We start from the raw sequence: 21,012 nt of genomic DNA on the forward strand, positions 1-21,012 counted from the left end.
GTCCACAGCTCACTGTTTTAATGTAGTTCAGTACACAGGACATGGCACACGTCCATAGCACACTGTTTTAATGTAGTTCAGTACACATGACATGACACATGTCCATAGCTCACTGTTACAATGTAGTTCAGTACATTATACTGTATTTCGTTTCCTCAGGGCATGGCATACATCCATAGCTCACTGTTTCAATGTAGTTCAGTATATTATACTGTATTTCGTTTCCTCAGGGCATGGCATACATCCATAGCTCACTGGTGAAGACCCACGGTCGCCTGAAATCGTTGAACGTGTTGATTGACAGTCAGTGGGTGTGTAAAGTAGGAGACATGGCCATGCCTTACTTCAGAATAGGACAGAAGGAGCCCGAAGGAGGGCAGACCAATTATTTTAGTAAGTGTAGAGATTAACAGGACTTTTAAAACATGAAACGTGTTCAAGGAGAGTATGTTTTGGCTCCCCTTAAAAAATATATATATATATATATATATATATATATATATATATATATATATATATACACACATACATACACACATACACACACACACACACACACACACACATATATATATATATATATATATATATATATATATATATACACACACACACACACACACACATATATATATATACTACTCAAAAGAATTTAAGGGTCAAAAATTTATAACCAAATAAGTTTCAGAATGTATTAGATTGATGATGCAAACTACACCAAAAATTTAATTTATTGTTCCATATTTACAAAAAAACACAAATAAACGTCACTGTATACAAGAAAGTCACATGACATGCTGTCAAAGTTGAAGGTTTCAAACATGGATTTTACACATTAGAACATTCGTTTAATAGTGTGTGAATCCACCTCTGGCGCGAATACACTCGACACATCGTTGCCTCATGCTGTTGATCAGACGTCTGAAGAACTCTTGGGGAATGGCCTGCCACTCTGCCATAAGAAGTTGACCCAGATCATGAAGGTTGGCCGGAGGGGCATGGTTATCCCGAACTCTCCTGCCTAATTCGTCCCAGGCGTGCTCTATTGGGGCCAGGTCAGACGAATATGCTGGCCTATCCATCCTGGCGATACCTTGTTGTCTGAGAAAGTCCGTTACCACCCTGGCGCGGTGGGGTCTGGCATTGTCATCCTGTAGAACTGCCCCGCCGCCAATCTGCTGAAGGCCTGAGAGAACCAACGGCCGGATAATCTCATTCAGATAGCGGATTCCATTCAGATTGCCATCCACCACATAGAGGGGGATCGGGTGGTGGATAGAGATGCCGCCCCACACCATGACGCTGCCACCACCGAACCGGTGACGTTGTCTAACGTTAACGTCAGCGAAGCGCTCCCCAGGACGTCTGTAGACACGAACCCGACCGTCGTTGAACTAGAGACTAAACCTGAACTCATCAGTGAACATCACTCGACCCCACTGAACACGTTGCCACCGCAGATGAAGCGTGCACCAGTGACATCTGGCCGTTCTGTGACGTGGTAGGAGTGGTGGTCGAACAGCCTGGCGACGGCAGCGTAGATTATTGACTCTCAGACGATTGCGTATGGTTTGATCAGACACTCGAGTTCCAGTCGGAGTCCGCAGATTGTCACGTAATCGGCGTGCAGTGGTTGTGCGTTGACGTAGAGCCATATTGGTGATGTAGCGGTCCTCTCTATTTGTAGTGCTTCGGGGTCTTCGAGAAACGTGGACGATTTCGAACAGAATTCGTTGCTTGGTACCGTTGCCACAGTCGGCCAACAACACTCTGACTGACACCAAGTCTCAGAGCAACATTTCTTTGCGTATTGCCATCCTGAAGCCAAGCAATAGCCCTTCCTCGATCTTCGATAGTCAGTTGAAGTCGTACCATTGTCGAATTTGGAGTGTGCACCGTACACGAACGCAAGCTCCAATTATACGGAAATTCAGCATTGGGAACATGGAATACACGTGCAAAGCGTGCAAATGAAGCGCTTTGTGAAAAAGCAAGTTATGGGCACTTAGCAGACCTTTCGCTTTCGCCCTAATTTACGTGCAAATGTAAGCATGTTTTCGCCATTGGAACTAGTCGACAGTGTCAATGACAGTGGATTTTAATTCATTTATGGGTTACTTAGACCCACTTTCGTCAATATGGAACAATACCATGCGTGACATTATGGTCTAGCTAATATAATTGACATTCAGAAAATAATGTCGAAAATATCGTCTGACCCTTAAATTCTTTTGAGTAGTCGTACCGTTGAAATAGTCCGGTTTATACAGAGGACCGGTTTAGCCAGAGTTCATCCAGAGTTATGGTTCTTGAAAGATCGGCGACTCGCGATCAGCAGTGACATTTACACCGCAAGCCAGACTTTCAATCGATCATTTCAAAGACAATAAAAATATTTTTAAATTGCAAAACCTCTTAACACATAAAACGTAAAATGAATAAATAATTTATTGATTTAATACACATCAAATAGCACAAGGACATGGTAGTTTTAACAAGTGTCACATTGATTGAATGGACTGTATCGAATGAATAAACATTTCATTTATTTAAATAGCAAGTGTCACTGTTATTAGTTGAATGAATGTACACGTAGTTTATCGAGTTTCACCTGAGAAATAGTCTGTCACTGCTGTCTGTTTGTTCCTGATGTTTCTTTCAAGGGCAAACTCTTCTGTCATGACTTCCAAGTTTGAAACTGGTTGTAAAAGTCTATTTTCTTTAGTTGCCGCAAAGTTTTAAACTAGTTTTATCATTTTTAGCACTTCGGCATAATTTAGTTCAGGCATTGTGTTGTTGTCATCGTCTGAGCTGTCGTCTGCTGGTTTTTCCTCACCTTTGTCGGTAGATTTGTGCGCCGCCACTAGTTGAGTTTCCCAGTCACTCGCATCCGGGTCCTCTGTGGGAATATCGTGATCGAAATTAACAAACTCAGCCACTGGAACTTCACTTGAGATGGTGGCTAGCAATGTAGCGAGAGGAATGTTGTCGTCGCATCTGTCTGTTAAGTTGTTGTAGCCAATCGTTGAACAGTTGAGATGTCATCCAAGCTTTCCGATTGGCTGTCCAAGTGACAGGTAGTGTGTCCTTATTTATGTTCTTAAAACAACGAGGATTCTGTGCTTTGCCAATCACCAAAGGTTTTAACTTTTCTCCCATTGAACTGCAGCACAATAAAATAGTTAATCGTTCTTTCGAAATTTTACCTCCTTTCGCCGCCTGGCTTTTGTAAGAAAGGGTCTTGTCAGGTAACGCTCGAAAAAACAATCCGGTCTCGTCACAGTTGAAGATATCCTTGGAGTCGAAATCTCCTATTATCGTCGGTAGGCGTTCTTTGTAATCGTCGACAACGTCATGATTGACACCTGCGCTTTCTCCGCTAACTTTTAATTGTTTGATATTAAAACGAGTTTTCCATGACGTTAGCCAACCATCTGACACTTTAAAGTCTGCTATGCCAAGCTGCTCGGCAAACTGAAGAGCCTTTTCTTTTAAAATTGGGCCGGAAATTGGTAGAGTTTTAGATCTTGCCTGATTAAACCATTGGTGCGACAGTCCATTTAGATTTTCAAACTTTCCATTTGTTATTCGTTTTCTCTCCCCAGAAATGTTTGCATCGTACAATTGCAGGTAGTGTTGTTTACGCTTTATGATGTCTGATACTGTCTGTTTTCCGATTTTAAATTTTAGTGCTAAATCTTTCTGTTTTGACTGAGGATTTGAATCAAATTCTTGTATTAATTTGACTTTAGTTTCTAACGAAAGTTCGATACGCTGCCGTTTTTTGGGACGTTCCGCCATTATAAATGAAATGAGAACACAAAACATACGAGCGACTCGCACGTATTTATACATGTGTTAGTTTGACAAGTACAACTCACAGAATTCGTAAGAGTGAAATTAGTTGTGTATCAACACACACACTAATTTTAATCCGACTGATCTAACGGCCGACCGTAATTAGAGTAATATTCACACTACTGGGATTACGTTTTGTATTTGATCTTATATATATAAACTGACGATCAAAAGAAAGTATACCAATTATTTTTTCAAAATATTAAAAACAACACAAAACACAAGTTGATGCAAATGTTATATTTTGAAAGTATAATAATTTGGCGATACATAAACATGAGTATACTCAATAAAACCCATAAAATGATAATATCACAGCGCACAACAGCACTAGGGGTGAAATGTGCGATTTCATAAAGGACCACTCATAACGAAGGTGAATAAATTTTACCACAAAGAACATGTTTCAATAGCGTGTATGTCTTTTGATCGTCAGTTTATATATATACATACATACATACATACATATATATATATATATATATATATATATATATATATATATATATATATATATATATATATATATATATATATATATATATGCTGCAATTTAGCCATATACCGTATGTTACTACTGATATCTTTGGAAGAAGACCACAGTTATTTGTGAATCTTCAGCAGAAATTTATGCATACCAGGTCATAGCATCCTAAATGCCACCTGTAGTTTAAAAAAAGAAAGATATAGGTATTTTTAGTCTCAAGGAAATAACAAAAAGGGTCATAATTATAAAGAGGACTTATTTTAAATATTGTTGAGTTAAATGCTTGTGTTACGTTCATCATAATATGTCCAAACTGCATGATTGTGGATCTATTTTTGGCAATATTCATATCCATACAAACCACACCCAAGCAGCTTGTTTGTAAATTACCCAAAATTATCATGCCCCACATTTGTCACAAGGAAAACCCGGTGTAAGAATACCAAGCCTCATTACAGCAAAACCGTTTGCACTGCTGGTGACAAACCACAAAGTGACTCCTTAGCTATCACTAAGCTTAAGCATTTACTTCCTATTCCAAATAATGGCCTTCAAACATGGAACAGTGCAAAACCAACAAACTCTTTGCCGGATACACAAGGGAATTATCCGCAATATTTAACACGTGTGTGCAGTAACTGACTGGACCCGAGCGTAGAAGGAAGGAAATGTTTTATTTAACGACGCCACTCAACACATTTTATTTACGGTTATATGGCGTCGGACATATGGTTCAGGACCACACAGATATTGAGAGGAAACCCGCTGTCGCCACTTCATGGGCTACTCTTTTCGATTAGCAGTAAGGGATCTTTTATATGCACCACCCCACAGACAGGATAACACATACCACGGCGTTTGATATACCAGTCCTGGTGCACTGGCTGGAGCGAGAAATAGGTATTACATTAGTGTCTGTTGGCGAGTTTATTGAGGCTAAACTGTTAAAACATCTGTGTGTATTGTTAAGTATTAAATATACATGGTGGTTTTAAAAAATGTTTAAAATAAACCGATATGCGGCCCCTTGTTGTCTTGTTAACAGAACAATCGTTCGTTTGCTTTTGTCCCGTTCCAACCAATGCCCTTCGACTGGTATATCAAATATTGTTGATGTTTTGGTCATGTACTGTTACAGATCACTTTTATCATGTACTGTTACAGATCACTTTTATCATGTACTGTTACAGGTCACTGTTATCATGTACTGTTACATATCACTTTTATCACGTACTGTTACAGATCACTTTTATCGTGTACTGTTACAGATCACTTTTACCACGTACTGTTACAGATCACTTTTACCATGTACTGTTACAGATCACTTTTATCATGTACTGTTACAGATCACTTTTATCACGTACTGTTACAGATCACTTTTATCGTGTACTATTACAGATCACTTTTATCGTGTACTGTTACAGATCACTTTTATCGTGTACTGTTACAGATCACTTTTATCGTGTACTGTTACAGATCACTTTTATCACGTACTGTTACAGATTACTTTTACCGTGTACTGTTACAGATCACTTTTACCGTGTACTTTTATCACGTACTGTTACAGGTCACTTTTATCATGTACTGTTACAGGTCACTTTTATCATGTACTGTTACAGGTCACTTTTATCACGTACTGTTACAGGTCACTTTTATCACGTACTGTTACAGGTCACTTTTTCATGTACTGTTACAGGTCACTTTTATCACGTACTGTTACAGGTCACTGTTATCATGTACTGTTACAGGTCACTTTTATCATGTACTGTTACAGGTCACTGTTATCATGTACTGTTACAGATCACTTTTACCATGTACTGTTACAGATCACTTTTACTATGTACTGTTACAGATCACTTTTATCACGTACTGTTACAGATCACTTTTATCATGTACTGTTACAGGTCACTTTTATCAAGTACTGTTACAGATCACTTTTATCACGTACTGTTACAGATCACTTTTATCATGTACTGTTACAGATCACTTTTATCACGTACTGTTACAGATCACTTTTATCATGTACTGTTACAGGTCACTTTTATCACGTACTGTTACAGATCACTTTTACCATGTACTGTTACAGATCACTGTTACAGATCACTTTCATCATGTACTGTTACAGATCACTTTTATCATGTACTGTTACAGGTCACTTTTATCACGTACTGTTACAGGTCACTTTTGTCACGTACTCTTACAGGTCACTTTTATCATGTACTGTTACAGATCACTTTTATCATGTACTGTTACACATCACTTTTATCATGTACTGTTACATATCACTTTTATCACGTACTGTTACAGATCACATTTATCATGTACTGTTACAGATCACTGTTACAGATCACTTTTATCATGTACTGTTACAGATCACTTTTACCATGTACTGTTACAGATCACTGTTATCATGTACTGTTACAGATCACTTTTATCATGTACTGTTACAGATCACTTTTATCACGTACTGTTACAGATCACTTTTATCATGTACTGTTACAGATCACTTTGATCACGTACTGTTACAGGTCACTGTTATCATGTACTGTTACATGTCACTTTTATCATGTACTGTTACAGGTCACTTTTATCACGTACTGTTACAGGTCACTGTTATCATGTACTGTTACAGGTCACTTTTATCATGTACTGTTACAGATCACTTTTATCATGTACTGTTACAGGTCACTGTTATCATGTACTGTTACAGATCACTTTTACCATGTACTGTTACAGATCACTTTTATCACGTACTGATACAGATCACTTTTATCATGTACTGTTACAGGTCACTGTTATCATGTACTGTTACAGATCACTTTTACCATGTACTGTTACAGATCACTTTTATCACGTACTGATACAGATCACTTTTATCATGTACTGTTACAGATCACTTTTATCACGTACTGTTACAGATCACTTTTATCATGTACTGTTACAGGTCACTTTTATCACGTAGTTACAGATCACTTGTATCATGTACTGTTACAGATCACTGTTACAGATCACTTTCATCATGTACTGTTACAGATCACTTTTGTCATGTACTGTTTACAGGTCACTTTTATCACGTACTGTTACAGGTCACTTTTATCACGTACTGTTACAGGTCACTTTTATCACGTACTGTTACAGATCACTTTTATCATGTACTGTTACAGATCACTTTTATCACGTACTGTTACAGATCACTTTTATCATGTACTGTTACAGATCACTTTTATCACGTACTGTTACAGATCACTTTTATCATGTACTGTTACAGATCACTTGTATCATGTACTGTTACAGATCACTGTTACAGATCACTTTCATCATGTACTGTTACAGATCACTGTTACAGATCACTTTTATCATGTACTGTTACAGATCACTTTTTATCATGTACTGTTACAGGTCACTTTTATCACGTGCTGTTACAGATTACTTTTATCATGTACTGTTACAGATCACTTTTTATCACGTACTGTTACAGATTACTTTTATCACGTACTGTTACAGATCACTTTTATCATGTACTGTTACAGATCACTTTTTATCATGTACTGTTACAGGTCACTTTTATCATGTACTGTTACAGATCACTTTTATCACGTACTGTTACAGATCACTTATATCATGTACTGTTACAGGTCAAGTTTGTCTTGTATGGCGATTTATCAATTTTTTCACAGTGTGTTTGTTTTTTTAACGACACCACTGGAGCACATTGATTGATTGATTAATTAATTAATCATCGGCTACTTGATGTCAAACATTTGGTAATTCTGACATGTAGTCATCAGAGAAAACCCGCTACATTTATCCTAATACAGCAAGGGATCTTTTATATGCACTTTCCCACAGTCAGGAAAGTACATACCACGGCCTTTGACCAGTTGTGGTGCACTGGTTGGAACGAGAGAAAAAAACTATCAGTTGAATGGATCCACTGATGTGATTCGATCCGTGCGACGCAAGTACCTCAAGCGAGCACTCAACCGACTGAGTTAAATCCAGCCCCCATTTTTCACATGTTATGGCACTCGAACTTAGGAGATACGAACACATTTTGGGATCGGTAGGGTACATGTATTGCTTTAGCGTTACTCTCAAAATGCGTATTTAAATATAATATCTTTGAACAGTAACCGAGTTATTGTGAATTCAAACTCAGAACGGCCGTTCCATTGTGTTGACCTGTACGTCACATCCTAGCCGTCCACGGCAATTAACACTATGGATTTTTTTTTTTTTAAACAGAATATTTGTGGACTGCACCCGAGTTATTGCGAATTCATAGTGATGGCAACAAAGGAACACAAAACGGAGATGTATACGCCTTTGGTATAATTCTACAGGAAATTATAATGAGGTCTTTGCCTTATGGCGATGTTTTGAAGGAACGCGGTGACAACAGAAAAATAGAAGGTATCACCATTTGTATGTAACCAGCAGAAACGTTAAGACGTTGAGGTTTTGGGATGGAGCATGATCCCCATACCTTATCCAAATTCTTGTTCTTTTTCTTAATCCCTATGCCCACTTTCGTTTTCTCCTTTGAATTCTGTCTGATTTCTTACCGATCTGGCATCTTTTATCTTTCAACTTGTTTCGCTGTCCACCTCCACAGCCGAGTCCTTGTCTCCCCCCCCCCCCCCCACCCACCGCGACAGGTGCTTGTCTCTTGTTGCCACCCTTGTCACACACTTGCCATTTCCTATCAGCTTTTTCAGCTGTGGGGTGAGTCTGATCCAAATTCTAAAATGATATATGATGTTATTCACAATGTTTCTACAATCCCACTATGAAAGCCATTTTGATTATTTATATCAGACATTAATTACTTACATTTTATTGTTTAGACTATCCATTTCCGTACATTTGAAGTGTTTATGGTTATCCTGGTGTTTGTAATGCCACGAAATTAATGTTTCATCATTGTAAAAATGCACGTGCGTCTGAGAAGCATCGGTTGTGGAGACGAGCTCTGGTATATATATATATATATATATATATATATATATATATATATATATTCCCCGTTTCAACGTCACGGACTATTGTTTCACTCAATTGCATCTTTAGTCAGATGTGTTACAAACTAGCCATGGGATCAGTGATTTAAAACATTTACTAGCTATGATTTAAAAATTCACTAGCCATACTTCAATTAAATACAATTTTACTAATAGGAATAATTGGATATGTCATCTAGAGAAGGAGACGGAGCTTAAAAACCCTTAGATTTGAAAGGAGGAAGGGGCAGGATATTCACATTTATAAAATAGATTAAATGCAGCATTTGACCAAAAACAATTCACTAGCCATCGGGCATGGTAATGGTAGTTATTTACTAGCCCAACACTGAATATCACTAGCCATGGGAGTGTGGGCTACCATAATCTAGAAGCACTGGATTAACCAAACGTACTGTCGTGTTTCCGTGAGTTCAAACTAGTGACCGCGACTTTTTTTCAGAAGTGTCGTTTCTGTCTGTCTATTGCATCTTTAGTCAGATGTGTTACAGGTTTGTAGATTAACCAAACTTACTGTTGTGTTTCCATGGGTTCAAACTAGTGTCTGCAACTTTAAACTGCTTGTTTTTCAGAAATCCTCAACAGAGTGAAGAACGCCGAGATCCCGCCATATCGACCGCATGTGCAACAAAGCAGCAAGGAGGAACGACGTCTTATTGACCTACTGGAACGATGCTGTGACGAGTCGCCCGCAGCAAGGCCGACTTTTGAGTACATCCAGCACGCTCTGTCGAAACTCAACAGAGGGAGGTAAGATTTTCAAGAATACATGTATTTCTCTCTCATTCTCTGTCTGTCTGTCTGTCTGTCTGTCTCTCTCTCTCTCTCTCTCTCTCTCTCTCTCTCTCTCTCTCTCTCTCTCTCTCTCTCTCTCTCTCTCTCTCTCTCTCTCTCTCTCTCTCTCTCTCTCACTCTCTCTCTCTTAAATTGTAAGCAAAACAAACTAAAATAAATGTCAGGTATCTGGTCAACGCGTGTGTCGATTTAGACCCTCGCGTTTCAACATTTAAACAAAAATTATTTCCCGTGGTATAGGTACTACTAAACCAAACAACTTCCAGCTGGGTCAAAGTTCGAGGTGCACCGAACTTTTGATAGAGAAGTTAACACCACAAGTCCTGTGATTTGTGATAAATGTGAGTGTGTTGGGTGTTAAAAAAAATTGTTTCATCTGGACAATGTATACAATTTTACACTGTGTCAATTAGCCTTGTGCTTGAAACATGTGAGGGGTACCTGTAAAATAAAATACTCAAATTTTGTGCGGGTAGTCATAGACGCTACCCGTTATCTCTGAAATGAGCAGCTTCACCCCCAATTTTTTCTGATTCACTTTAAAGGAGAGGGGTGGAAGTATTTATATCTGTGGTTTTTATGTCGATAGATACATTTTAGGTAGGAGTTTTATCCACATATGTTACTATTGACGTCTATGGGATTTGATTTGGTAGTATACACCATATAACGTCGATTTTTGCAAGACTTTTCTTGCTATGGTGTAAACTCGCATTCAGAGCCAAAATGTCATCGTGCATGAACTACAATGTGTATTCAAATTTCAGAATTTAAATATGCCCTTTATTTTGGTATCAAAACTTTTTCTGTGCAATCCATGCTTTAAAAAAGAATGCAGTATGCCGCATATATATGGCAAAATATATACACACGAATAGATATAATCATCACACCTTATATATTGTTGTTGTTGATGTTGTGTTTGTTTTCATGTGTTTGTTTTGTTTTATTTTTTAATTTGTTATCTGATGCCAAAAACGGAAGAAAAGGAAAAGATGTCATGTACGGAATTAACATTGATTAAAAAAAAGTGTTACAAAAAGGGGTGTGAAGGAGTAAAAAGTGCGACGAAGGTATTTTAGAAATAAATGTATCTCAATATTTGATACGTTTAATACAGGGCTGTGAATTTTGCAGCTTTTTATCTGATTTCAGATTTTGTGTGTAAAATCATTTTTACAAAGTTTACTACAGACTGGATTTGATCTGCATGAAATGCTAAACAAATTACCTTTATATAGGCATGGTACAGAGGTTTCAGCTTTTTAAAATCAGTTCAGCTTTTATTTTTAAATGCCTACCACATCCCTGTTAATAAGCTTTTATGATGTTTGAAATAAATTATGCCACTGCTCCCATTGTTTCTTAAAATCTTCACAATTAACATTTTTAAATAAGATAAATTTTTTCGTTTATAACGTTTCTTTAATTATAGTTTTTAAGGCAAAGAGGTTTAATTTTTAATAAATAGTTTTAAACTGTTATAGTTTATTGAGTACTTCCAGCACGCTCTGTCAAATCTCAACAGAGGGAGGTAAGACCCGATTTTTAAAAAATAGTTTTAAACTGTTATACTGTGATTTAAATATATCAGTTAAAACATTGATAACACCCATCACGCTCTGTCAAAACGCAAAAACATCCATACAGTTATTAAATAGTTTTAAACTGTTATATTTTAATGACAAGATATAGCTTTGTCAAAATTCAATAGAGGGAGGTAACATCCAATAGTTATTAAATAGTTTTAAACCGTTATATTTTATCAATAAGATATCGCTTTGTCAAAACGCAATAGATGGAGGTAACATCCAATAGTTATTAAATAGTTGTTAAACTGTTATATTTTAATGAAAATATATCTCTTTGTCAAAACACAATAGATGGAGGTAACATCCAATAGTTATTAAATAGTTTTAAACTGTTATATTTTAATGAAAAGATATCGCTTTGTCAAAACACAATAGATGGAGGTAACATTCAATAGTTATTAAATAGTTTTAAACTTATATTTTAGTGACAATATATCGCTTTGTCAAAATTCAATAGAGGGAGGTAACATCCAATAGTTATTAAATAGTTTTAAACCGTTATATTTTAATGAAAAGATATCGCTTTGTCAAAACACAATAGATGGAGGTAACATCCAATAGTTATTAAATAATTTTAAACTGTTATATCTTAATGTAAAGTTGCCAGGTAAATATTGGTTTAACAATGAATATCGAGCACACTGTGTCAAAACTCAATAGAGGGAGGTAAGATCAAATTGTTATTAAACTATTGAGTGCATCCAGCACGCTCTGTCAAAACTCATTAGAGGGAGTTAAGATTCAATAGTTATTAAATAGATTTAAACTGTTATATTTGCGTATAAACATACCGGTTAAAAGATTGTTTATTTTATATTTTGTTTGTTTGTTTGTTTATTTGTTTGTTTGTTTGTTTGTTTTTTCTGGTTGGAACTGTTTTGTCTGTCTGTCTGGTTGGTTGGGTGGTTGGTTGGTTGGTTGGAGATTTTGTTGTTGTTGCTGTTATTACTGTTTGTTTTGTTGTCGTTCTTTGTTTTGAGTTTGTTGTTATTGTTATTTTTGTTTTGATTTTGTTGTTGTTTGGGTTTTTGTTGTTGTTGTTCTTGTTGTTGGGTTTTGGGGGGTTTGTTTGTTGTTGGGTTGGGGTTTTGGGGGCTGTTGTTTTTTCTTTTTGCTTTATTTTGTTGTTGTTGTTGCTGTTGTTGTTTTTTTGTTTTATTTTGTTTCCGTATTAACAGCTTCGTGCAATGTCATCACCATTCCATGTATTGGTAATAATATTAGAGTTGTGACTTGCATTTGTGGATATGTCTTTCTGTGTGTGTGTGTGTGTGTGTGTATCTATATGTCCATATGTCTGGCTGTCTGAATGATGTCTGCCTATGCATGTCTGTCTATCTCTCATATTTAATTTCGGTCGTGTATTCTGGCTACAGGAAAACGAACATCTTGGATCAGATGATTCACCGGATGACGCTGTATTCCGAGCAGCTGGAGAACATGATCCAGGAAAGGACGATAATGTTGAACGAGGAGAAGAAGAAGACGGACCAGATCCTCTCCAAGATGTTACCAAAGTGAGTCATGCTGAGTCGAACGTACCACATCCTTAACATAAACGTATTTTGTGTGTATCTCTGTCATCTTTTTGTCTCTGGCTGTCTTTGTCTCTCCCCCTTGTTTTGTAGTATGACTGGACTGCCACTCTCTCGCTATGTCTCTGTCCCTCCCCTCTCTCTTTCCCCACCTCTCTCTTTGTGTGTATCTTTCTCTGTCCCTCCTTATCTTCATCCATCTCGCTCTCACTCTCTCTCTCTCTCTCTCTCTCTCTCTCTCTCTCTCTCTCTCTCTCTCTCTCTCTCTCTCTCTCTCTCTCTCTCTCTCTCTCTCTCTCTCTCTCTCTCTCTCATTCTGCACAAGACGGATTCCAAAAGGCGTTGTATTGGTAGCATTTGCCTTTTGGATGGGGGAGGGGGTATTTTCTTTTGTGTTTATTGTTATTTTATAGATTTGTTTTGCGATGACAAAATGATGTGCAGTACAGATTACAGTTGTGATCGTATTCTGAGCCATAGTAAGAGGCCTTCGAACCAAGGAATTGATTTATGAATACGTTTACTTCGCATTGTTGGCATGTTTATTACCACCAGAGACTGGCAAATTTCACCCATTAGGTCTAAATGTATATTTTATGAGGAAATGTTCGGATTTATAGAATGGATCAAACAGTTAAATTCGGCCACCTAGACACTGCATATTTGAGTTTCACAACGTAATATTAACTCATGTTTCAATGAATGACATTGTATTCTGATAAAATTACATTATTTGTATACAATTTATACATGAATTGTATGTATACATATATGTATACTATAATTATTGTGCCATTTTATTTTTGTTGCTGAATCTAGTAACGTTCTGTATAGTAATATTTTAAAGACTCCTGAGTTTGATGCATTGTAAGATATTTTCAACTAATAACTTTTTTTAACAACTAATATTACATTTATAATATTATTTTTTTTATTATTTAATGTGTTTCTAATCGTCCCAATGTCTGTACTGTGTCCCAATAATTTTGTATGTACGAAATAATATATATTAGGAAATAACATGACGTTTGACCTAAACCAAACACTAGGATGATCAGATACACGTTTAATATACAATCATTTTAGTTAGAATATATATATATATATATATATATATATATATATATATGTGTGTGTGTGTGTGTGTGTGTGTGTGTGTGTGTGTGTAATTACAGTCGTTAAAGGGACATTCCTGAGTTTGATGCTATTTTTAAGATGTTATCGACTAACAGAGACTTTTTAACGATTGTAATTACATATCAAATATATTTTTCTGCATAATATATTAGTGGCTGTACAATAAACGTGTTTCTGATCGTTCTAATATTTGTACTAGGTTCAATTTAATTTTATTTCCTAAAATTTATTTTTTCATACGTACGAAATTATTTGAAGACAAAATCCAGTTTGGGCTTCTTACAAATATTAACACGACCAGAACCACATTAAATATACAGACATGGATAGTCTAAACAAGAAAATATAATATAAATATAAATATAAATATAATAATAATAATAATAATAATAATAATAATAATATGATCATCATCATTTCATTATTGTTGTTGTTATTATTATTATTATTATTATTATTGTCATTATCACCATATATAATAATAATAATTATTATAATTATTATTATTATTATTATTATTATTATTATTATTATTATTATTATTATTATTACAGACCTGTGATTGAAGCCTTGAAAATTGGAAAGTCGATTGAGCCTGAATCTTTCCCCTCTGTGACGGTTTTCTTCTCTGATATAGTTGGCTTCACAGAACTAGCTTCAGAAAGTACTCCATATCAGGTAATTACGTCATCATCCCTGTTAAATGGCGTCCTGAAAAAATGTAAGGTGATTATCGAGAGAGGGTCAAAGTGGAAGAATCAAGTTTCTGAAGACGTGTCTTTTATGGTAGACATTTGGAGGCTATATGTACTAAATATGGTGCATCACTGACCAAAATGATGGCTGATGCGATTCCATATTTTGAACTTTTTCATCTCTTGTGCATTTTATTATTTATTCCTCGTATTAGATGCTAAGACAGATGACACTTGTGATGGCAGTACCCATGATGGGTGCCACCTGTGGGGCATAAAAAGTATTTTATAAATGAAATGAGACAATTGTTTTTGAAAACATTGCTAACTATTGACAAAAAAACTCCCCCGTTCCTCCACATAACATTTCGTAACACACCCCTTGGTACTCTATCTATCCCCAAAAGTATTAAGTAATTATTGCATGACATCTCTAAGCGTATCAAATGAAAAATAAAATGTGAATGTTGAGTAGTAACTCACTGGAATATAGTTAAGTATAATATTTACAAAGAAAACGACCTTGCATTGAGCTTGAGATTATATGATAGAGATATTTGTACCCTCGTTTGTTTCGGTATCATCAATATCGTATGCAATTTTTATTCCTAATATTTTATATAGTTATTGATGATAGTAAAACACACAAAAAACTAAACAAAATACAGAAAAAAACTATATATATGTTTACTGTTTACTGAATCTGAATGTTTAATATATGTTTCAGGTGGTGAGTTTTCTGAACAATCTGTACAATAGGTTTGACTATATAATCGACCATTTTGATGTGTATAAGGTAAAGTATAATTTAAGTTATAACCTAATTATTATTATTATATTTTTAATTATCATTATATTATTATTATTATCACTGGTGGTGATGATTATAATGTTGATGGTTTTGTTGAAGATGATGCTGATTATGCTGGTGATGATGATGATGATGATGATGTTAATGATGATGATGATTATGGTGGTGATAAGGATAATATTGATGATGATTACAATGATGATGATGATGTTATTGGTAGTGATAATACTAGTTATGATGATGATGTTATTGGTGGTGATAATGCTAATCATGATGATGATGATGATGATGATGATGATGATGACGATGATGATGATTATGATATTGATGATGATATTGATTATGGTTGTGATGTTGGTGATGATGATGATAGTACAGGATGTCAACATTATTATTATTATTATTATCATTATTATTATTATTTATTATTATTATTGTTGTTATTATTACAATTTTATTTTTTAATTATTATTGTTATTTATTATGTTTATTATTAGTTATTATTAATATTGTTGTTGTTGTTGTTGTTGTTTAAGAATGAAATATTTAGCATTATTAATTTTTTTGTTATTAATTATATTAACAGGTGGAGACAATTGGTGATGCCTATATGGTTGTGAGCGGACTGCCAATTAAAAACGGCATACAACACGCGGGAGAGATCGGTACCATGTCATTGCAACTCCTGAGTTCGGTGGACAAGTTTAAGATCGCACACAGACCAACTCTTAAACTGAAGCTCAGAATCGGGCTCCACAGTGGTATGTTCTACTTGATCTAACTTTACTGTTTAATACTACATGTATTTATTTTATTATTAATTAACAACCCAAACCTAAGTTCATTAAAGGAATATAAACCTTTAAAACCATTGTACGTATCATTCTTCTTGGAAATTACAATCTGCCCAGATATAAATAAGTTGTAGAAAATTCCATAGTATGAAAAGGGAAGGACTATAGGTGCTTGTAATTACTGAAGTTCAAAATAAGTGTATGATGATTTCTAGGTCCGGTGGTGGCCGGTGTCGTAGGACAGACGATGCCGCGTTACTGTTTGTTTGGAGACACCGTCAACTACGCCTCCAGGATGGAGTCTTCCGGAGAAGGTGGGTGTTGTAGTCGTGGTGGTGGTGACAACAACAACAACAATAATAATAATAATAAAGTGGAAGTGGTAGCAGTAGTAATAGTAGCAGCAGTAGCAACAGCAGTAGCAGTAGCAGTAGTAGCAGCAGCAGCAGCAGCAGTAGCAGTAGCAGTAGCAGTAGCAGTAGTAGCAGCAGTAGCAGTAGCAGCAGTAGTAGCAGTAATAGCAGCAGCAGCAGTGGCAGTAGCAGTAGCAGCAGCAGTGGCAGTAGCAGTAGTAGCAGTAGTAGCAGCAGCAGTGGCAGTAGCAGTAGTAGCAGCAGCAGTGGCAGTAGTAGTGGCAGTGGCAGCAGCAGTAGTAGTAGCAGTAGTAGCAGCAGCAGTGGCAGTAGCAGTAGCAGCAGCAGTGGCAGTAGCAGTAGTAGCAGTAGTAGCAGCAGCAGTGGCAGTAGCAGTAGTAGCAGCAGCAGTGGCAGTAGTAGTGGCAGTGGCAGCAGCAGTAGTAGCAGCAGCAGCAGCAGTGGCAGTAGCAGTAACAGCAGCAGTGGCAGTAGCAGTAGCAGCAGCAGTGGCAGTAGCAGTAGCAGCAACAGTGGCAGTAGCAGTAGCAGCAGCAGTAAGTGTAGCATTAGCAGTAGTAGCAGTAGCAGCAGCAGTAAGTGTAGCAGTAGCAGCAATAGCAGTAGCAGCAGTAAGTGTAGCAGTAGCAGCAGTAAGTGTAGCAGTAGCAGCAACAACAGTAGCAGCAGCAGTAAGTGTAGCATTAGCAGCAGTAGCAGCAGCAGTAAGTGTAGCATTAGCAGCAATAGCAGTAGCAGCAGCAGTAAGTGTAGCAATAGCAGCAATAGCAGTAGCAGCAGCAGTAAGTGTAGCAATAGCAGCAATAGCAGTAGCAGCAGCAGTAAGTGTAGCAGTAGCAGCAATAGCAGTAGCAGCAGCAGTAAGTGTAGCAATAGCAGCAATAGCAGTAGCAGCAGCAGTAAGTGTAGCAGTAGCAGCAGTAGCAGCAGCAGTAAGTGTAGCAGTAGCAGCAGTAGTAGTAGCAGCAGCAGTAAGTGTAGCAGTGGCAGCAGTAAGTGTATCAGTAGCAGCAGTAGTAGTAGCAGTAGCAGTAAGTGTAGCATTAGCAGCAGTAGCAGCAGCAGTAAATGTAGCAGTAGCAGCAGTAGCAGCAACAGTAAGTGTAGCAGTAGCAGCAGCTGTAGTAGTAGCAGCAGCAGTAAGTGTAGCAGTAGCAGTAAGTGTAGCATTAGCAGCAGCAGTAAGTGTAGCATTAGCAGCAGTAGCAGCAGCAGTAAATGTAGCAGTAGCAGCAGTAGCAGCAACAGTAAGTGTAGCAGTAGCAGCAGCAGCAGTAGTAGCAGCAGCAGCAGTAAGTGTAGCAGTAGCAGCAATAGTAGTAGCAGCAGCAGTAAGTGTAGCAGTAGTAGCAGTAGCAGCAGCAGTAGGTGTAGCACTAGCAGTAGGAGTATCAGCAGTAGTAGCAGCAGTAGGTGTAGCCTTAGCAGTAGCAGCAATAGCAATAGCAGTAGAAGCAGTAGAAGAAGTAGCAGTAGGAGTAGGAGTAGCAGTAGTAATAATAGCAGTAGTAATAATAGCAGTAGCAGTAGCAGTAGTAGCAGCAGCATAGGAGAAATAGTCGACTGCATTTGTTTTAGTTTGCTCTCTCTCTCTCTCTCTCTCTCTCTCTCTCTCTCTCTCTCTCTCTCTCTCTCTCTCTCTCTCTCTACTCTTTGTCTGTATTTTTGGATCTCTCTCTCTCTCTCTCTCTCTCTCTCTCTCTCTCTCTCTCTCTCTCTCTCTCTCTCTCTCTCTCTCTCTCTCTCTCTCTCTCTCACTCACTCTCTTTCTCTTACAGTCTTTTTTCTCTACTTTGTCTATCTCCCTGTAGGTACATATCTGTGTCTGTCAGTGCTTATTAACCAGCTAATTGTTCTCCCTCAGCACTGCGGATCCACGTGAGTCCCGAGTGTAAGCTGCTTCTGGACGAGCTGGGAGGGTACCACCTCATTGAGAGAGGCGAGACTGTGATGAAGGTTAGTCGCTAATTCAAAACTCTAGTTAACATTTCAGTCTGGGCAGGACATAGCCAAGTGGTAAAGCGCTCGCTTGGTGCACTGTCAGTTTGGGATTATCCCAGTCGGGCTATTTCTCGTTCCAGCCAGTGCACCACGACTGGTATGTCAAAGGCCGTGGTATGTGCTACCCTGTCTGTGCGATGGTGCATATAAAAGATCCCTTGTTACTAATGGAAAAATTAAGCAGGTTTTCTCTCGACGACTATATATCAAAATTACCTAATGTTTCCGATCCAATAGTCGATGATAAATAAATCAATGTGCTCTAGTTGTGTCTTTTCAGTCTTTGAACATTCATTTAGTGTTCTTTGTTTTATAAAGGTTTAGTGGCTATGCACATATAATAATATAATTTATGCCAACTTGTTTTTTCATGCACCGAGACCGTACACTGGGAAGGAGGGTAGTGATTGCTCGCGCTTTTTATTCCCCTAAAAATATCGACGGAAAGATCCCCCTTAGCGAAAATTAAAAGCAGAAAATATAGCACAACATACAATATTATTATTATTGATCATACTGTCAGTTGCTGGGTATAGGGACATTTAAAGGTATACAGTCAAGGATTTACAAGGGCTTATTTCCCTAAAAAAGTATTCTAAATTAACATTAGATTCATTTGGGATAACAAACCTTGCTATTGTATCGCCAAAATCATTTTAATTCAACCACAATGGAGGGAATCCCATGACAACCCTTGAGTGAATTTCATTTTCAAATCTTGGAGCTTTTTTTTTTTTTTTTGTGAAGTCTAAAAAACGGTGACGCGAGTAGGAGAGAGGCTATATATACGGCGGCCGTGTAATGTATCCTTGGAATGTATATACATGACCGTCCTGTATAGAACCTTGGCAAATATGGTCTGGCTAATAATTAAACATATTATTTCATGACAAAATAACTGTGTGAATTAGCTTTTTAAAAAATAATTAATAAACGACACGGCGTAGTGGGAATATGAACACGAGAGAGAGAGAGAGAGAGAGAGAGAGAGAGAGAGAGAGAGAGAGAGAGAGAGAGAGAGAGAGAGGAGAGAGAGAGAGAGAGAGAGTGTGTGTGTGTGTGTGTGTGTGTGTGTGTGTGTATCTGTGTGCCTGCGTGCGTGTGTGTTTATTTTTGGTTGTATATTAATTATTTTAATATTTCTATTTCTATTCCTCTTTTATTTTATTTTTAAGGGAAAAGGAACTATTGTGACATATTTTCTGGTTGGAAAAGACGGTTTTGCGGACTCTGTACTAGAGAGTGATATTAATTCATTTACCCAGAACAACAGTTATAAATAAGTGCCAGGGCAGAAATACATTTGGAAATATTTTGATATAGTGCTACATGAGTGTTATCTTATTTAAATAAAGAGGCTATTATCTGGATATCTTTCGTGTGTGTGCGCGCGAGCGCGCGTGCATGTGTACATGCGTGTGTTTGCGCGTTTACGGGGGGGGGGGGAGGGATTTAGCTGTCTGTTGAGTGCTCGCTGGAGGTGCTCGGATCGCAGGATCGAACCACCTCGGTGGATCCATTCTCATTCCAACCAGTGCACCACAACTGAACAAAGGTCGCGGTATGTGCTTTCCTGTCTGTGGGAAAGTGCAAATAAAAGATCCTTTGCTGTATTAGAAAAAAAAATGTAACGGGTTTATTCTGATGACTATGTGTCAGAATTACCAAATGTTTGACGTTTTGGTGCGTGTGCATGTTTTATGGGACTGGAGGTCGTTTCGTTTTGTCAGACAGTGGTACATGTATATAAATATATTCATTACTTTGTTCACACATAAAAGCCATGTTTCTCGAGACGACATTGTTTATATATTATTTATTACATAAATATTATTTTAAATGGATATTATAATGAATGTGAAGCACAATGATTTATTAAGCATCGGCTATTGAATGTCCAACGTTTGGTAAT

At 37.2% G+C, this 21,012-nt stretch overlaps 1 protein-coding gene across 1 annotated transcript; it reads left to right on the plus strand.

Annotated features, from left to right (window-relative positions):
* The first annotated feature begins 249 nt into the window (after nt 1–249).
* On the plus strand, nt 250–20,523 carry LOC121385441 (atrial natriuretic peptide receptor 1-like). The gene is made up of 10 exons (XM_041516123.1): nt 250–393; nt 8,591–8,758; nt 9,939–10,116; nt 13,130–13,270; nt 14,980–15,103; nt 15,848–15,916; nt 16,518–16,692; nt 16,941–17,039; nt 18,964–19,055; nt 20,276–20,523. The coding sequence occupies exons 1-10, from the start codon at nt 330–332 to the stop codon at nt 20,381–20,383; spliced, it is 1,218 nt and encodes a 405-aa protein (XP_041372057.1). The 5' UTR covers nt 250–329; the 3' UTR covers nt 20,384–20,523.
* The last annotated feature ends 489 nt before the right edge of the window (nt 20,524–21,012 follow it).

This window comes from Gigantopelta aegis, chromosome 11 (genome assembly GCF_016097555.1).
Source record: "Gigantopelta aegis isolate Gae_Host chromosome 11, Gae_host_genome, whole genome shotgun sequence".
Lineage (NCBI taxonomy): Eukaryota > Metazoa > Mollusca > Gastropoda > Neomphalida > Peltospiridae > Gigantopelta > Gigantopelta aegis.

Bases quoted from the DNA above. Each gene is read 5' to 3' on its own strand.
- LOC121385441 (XM_041516123.1), top strand. From the start codon at position 330: ATGGCCATGCCTTACTTCAGAATAGGACAGAAGGAGCCCGAAGGAGGG. The intron at 10,117-13,129 runs GTAAGATTTTCA...TTCTGGCTACAG, and splicing joins TCGAAACTCAACAGAGGGAG to GAAAACGAACATCTTGGATC. The intron at 15,917-16,517 runs GTAAAGTATAAT...TTATATTAACAG, and splicing joins ACCATTTTGATGTGTATAAG to GTGGAGACAATTGGTGATGC.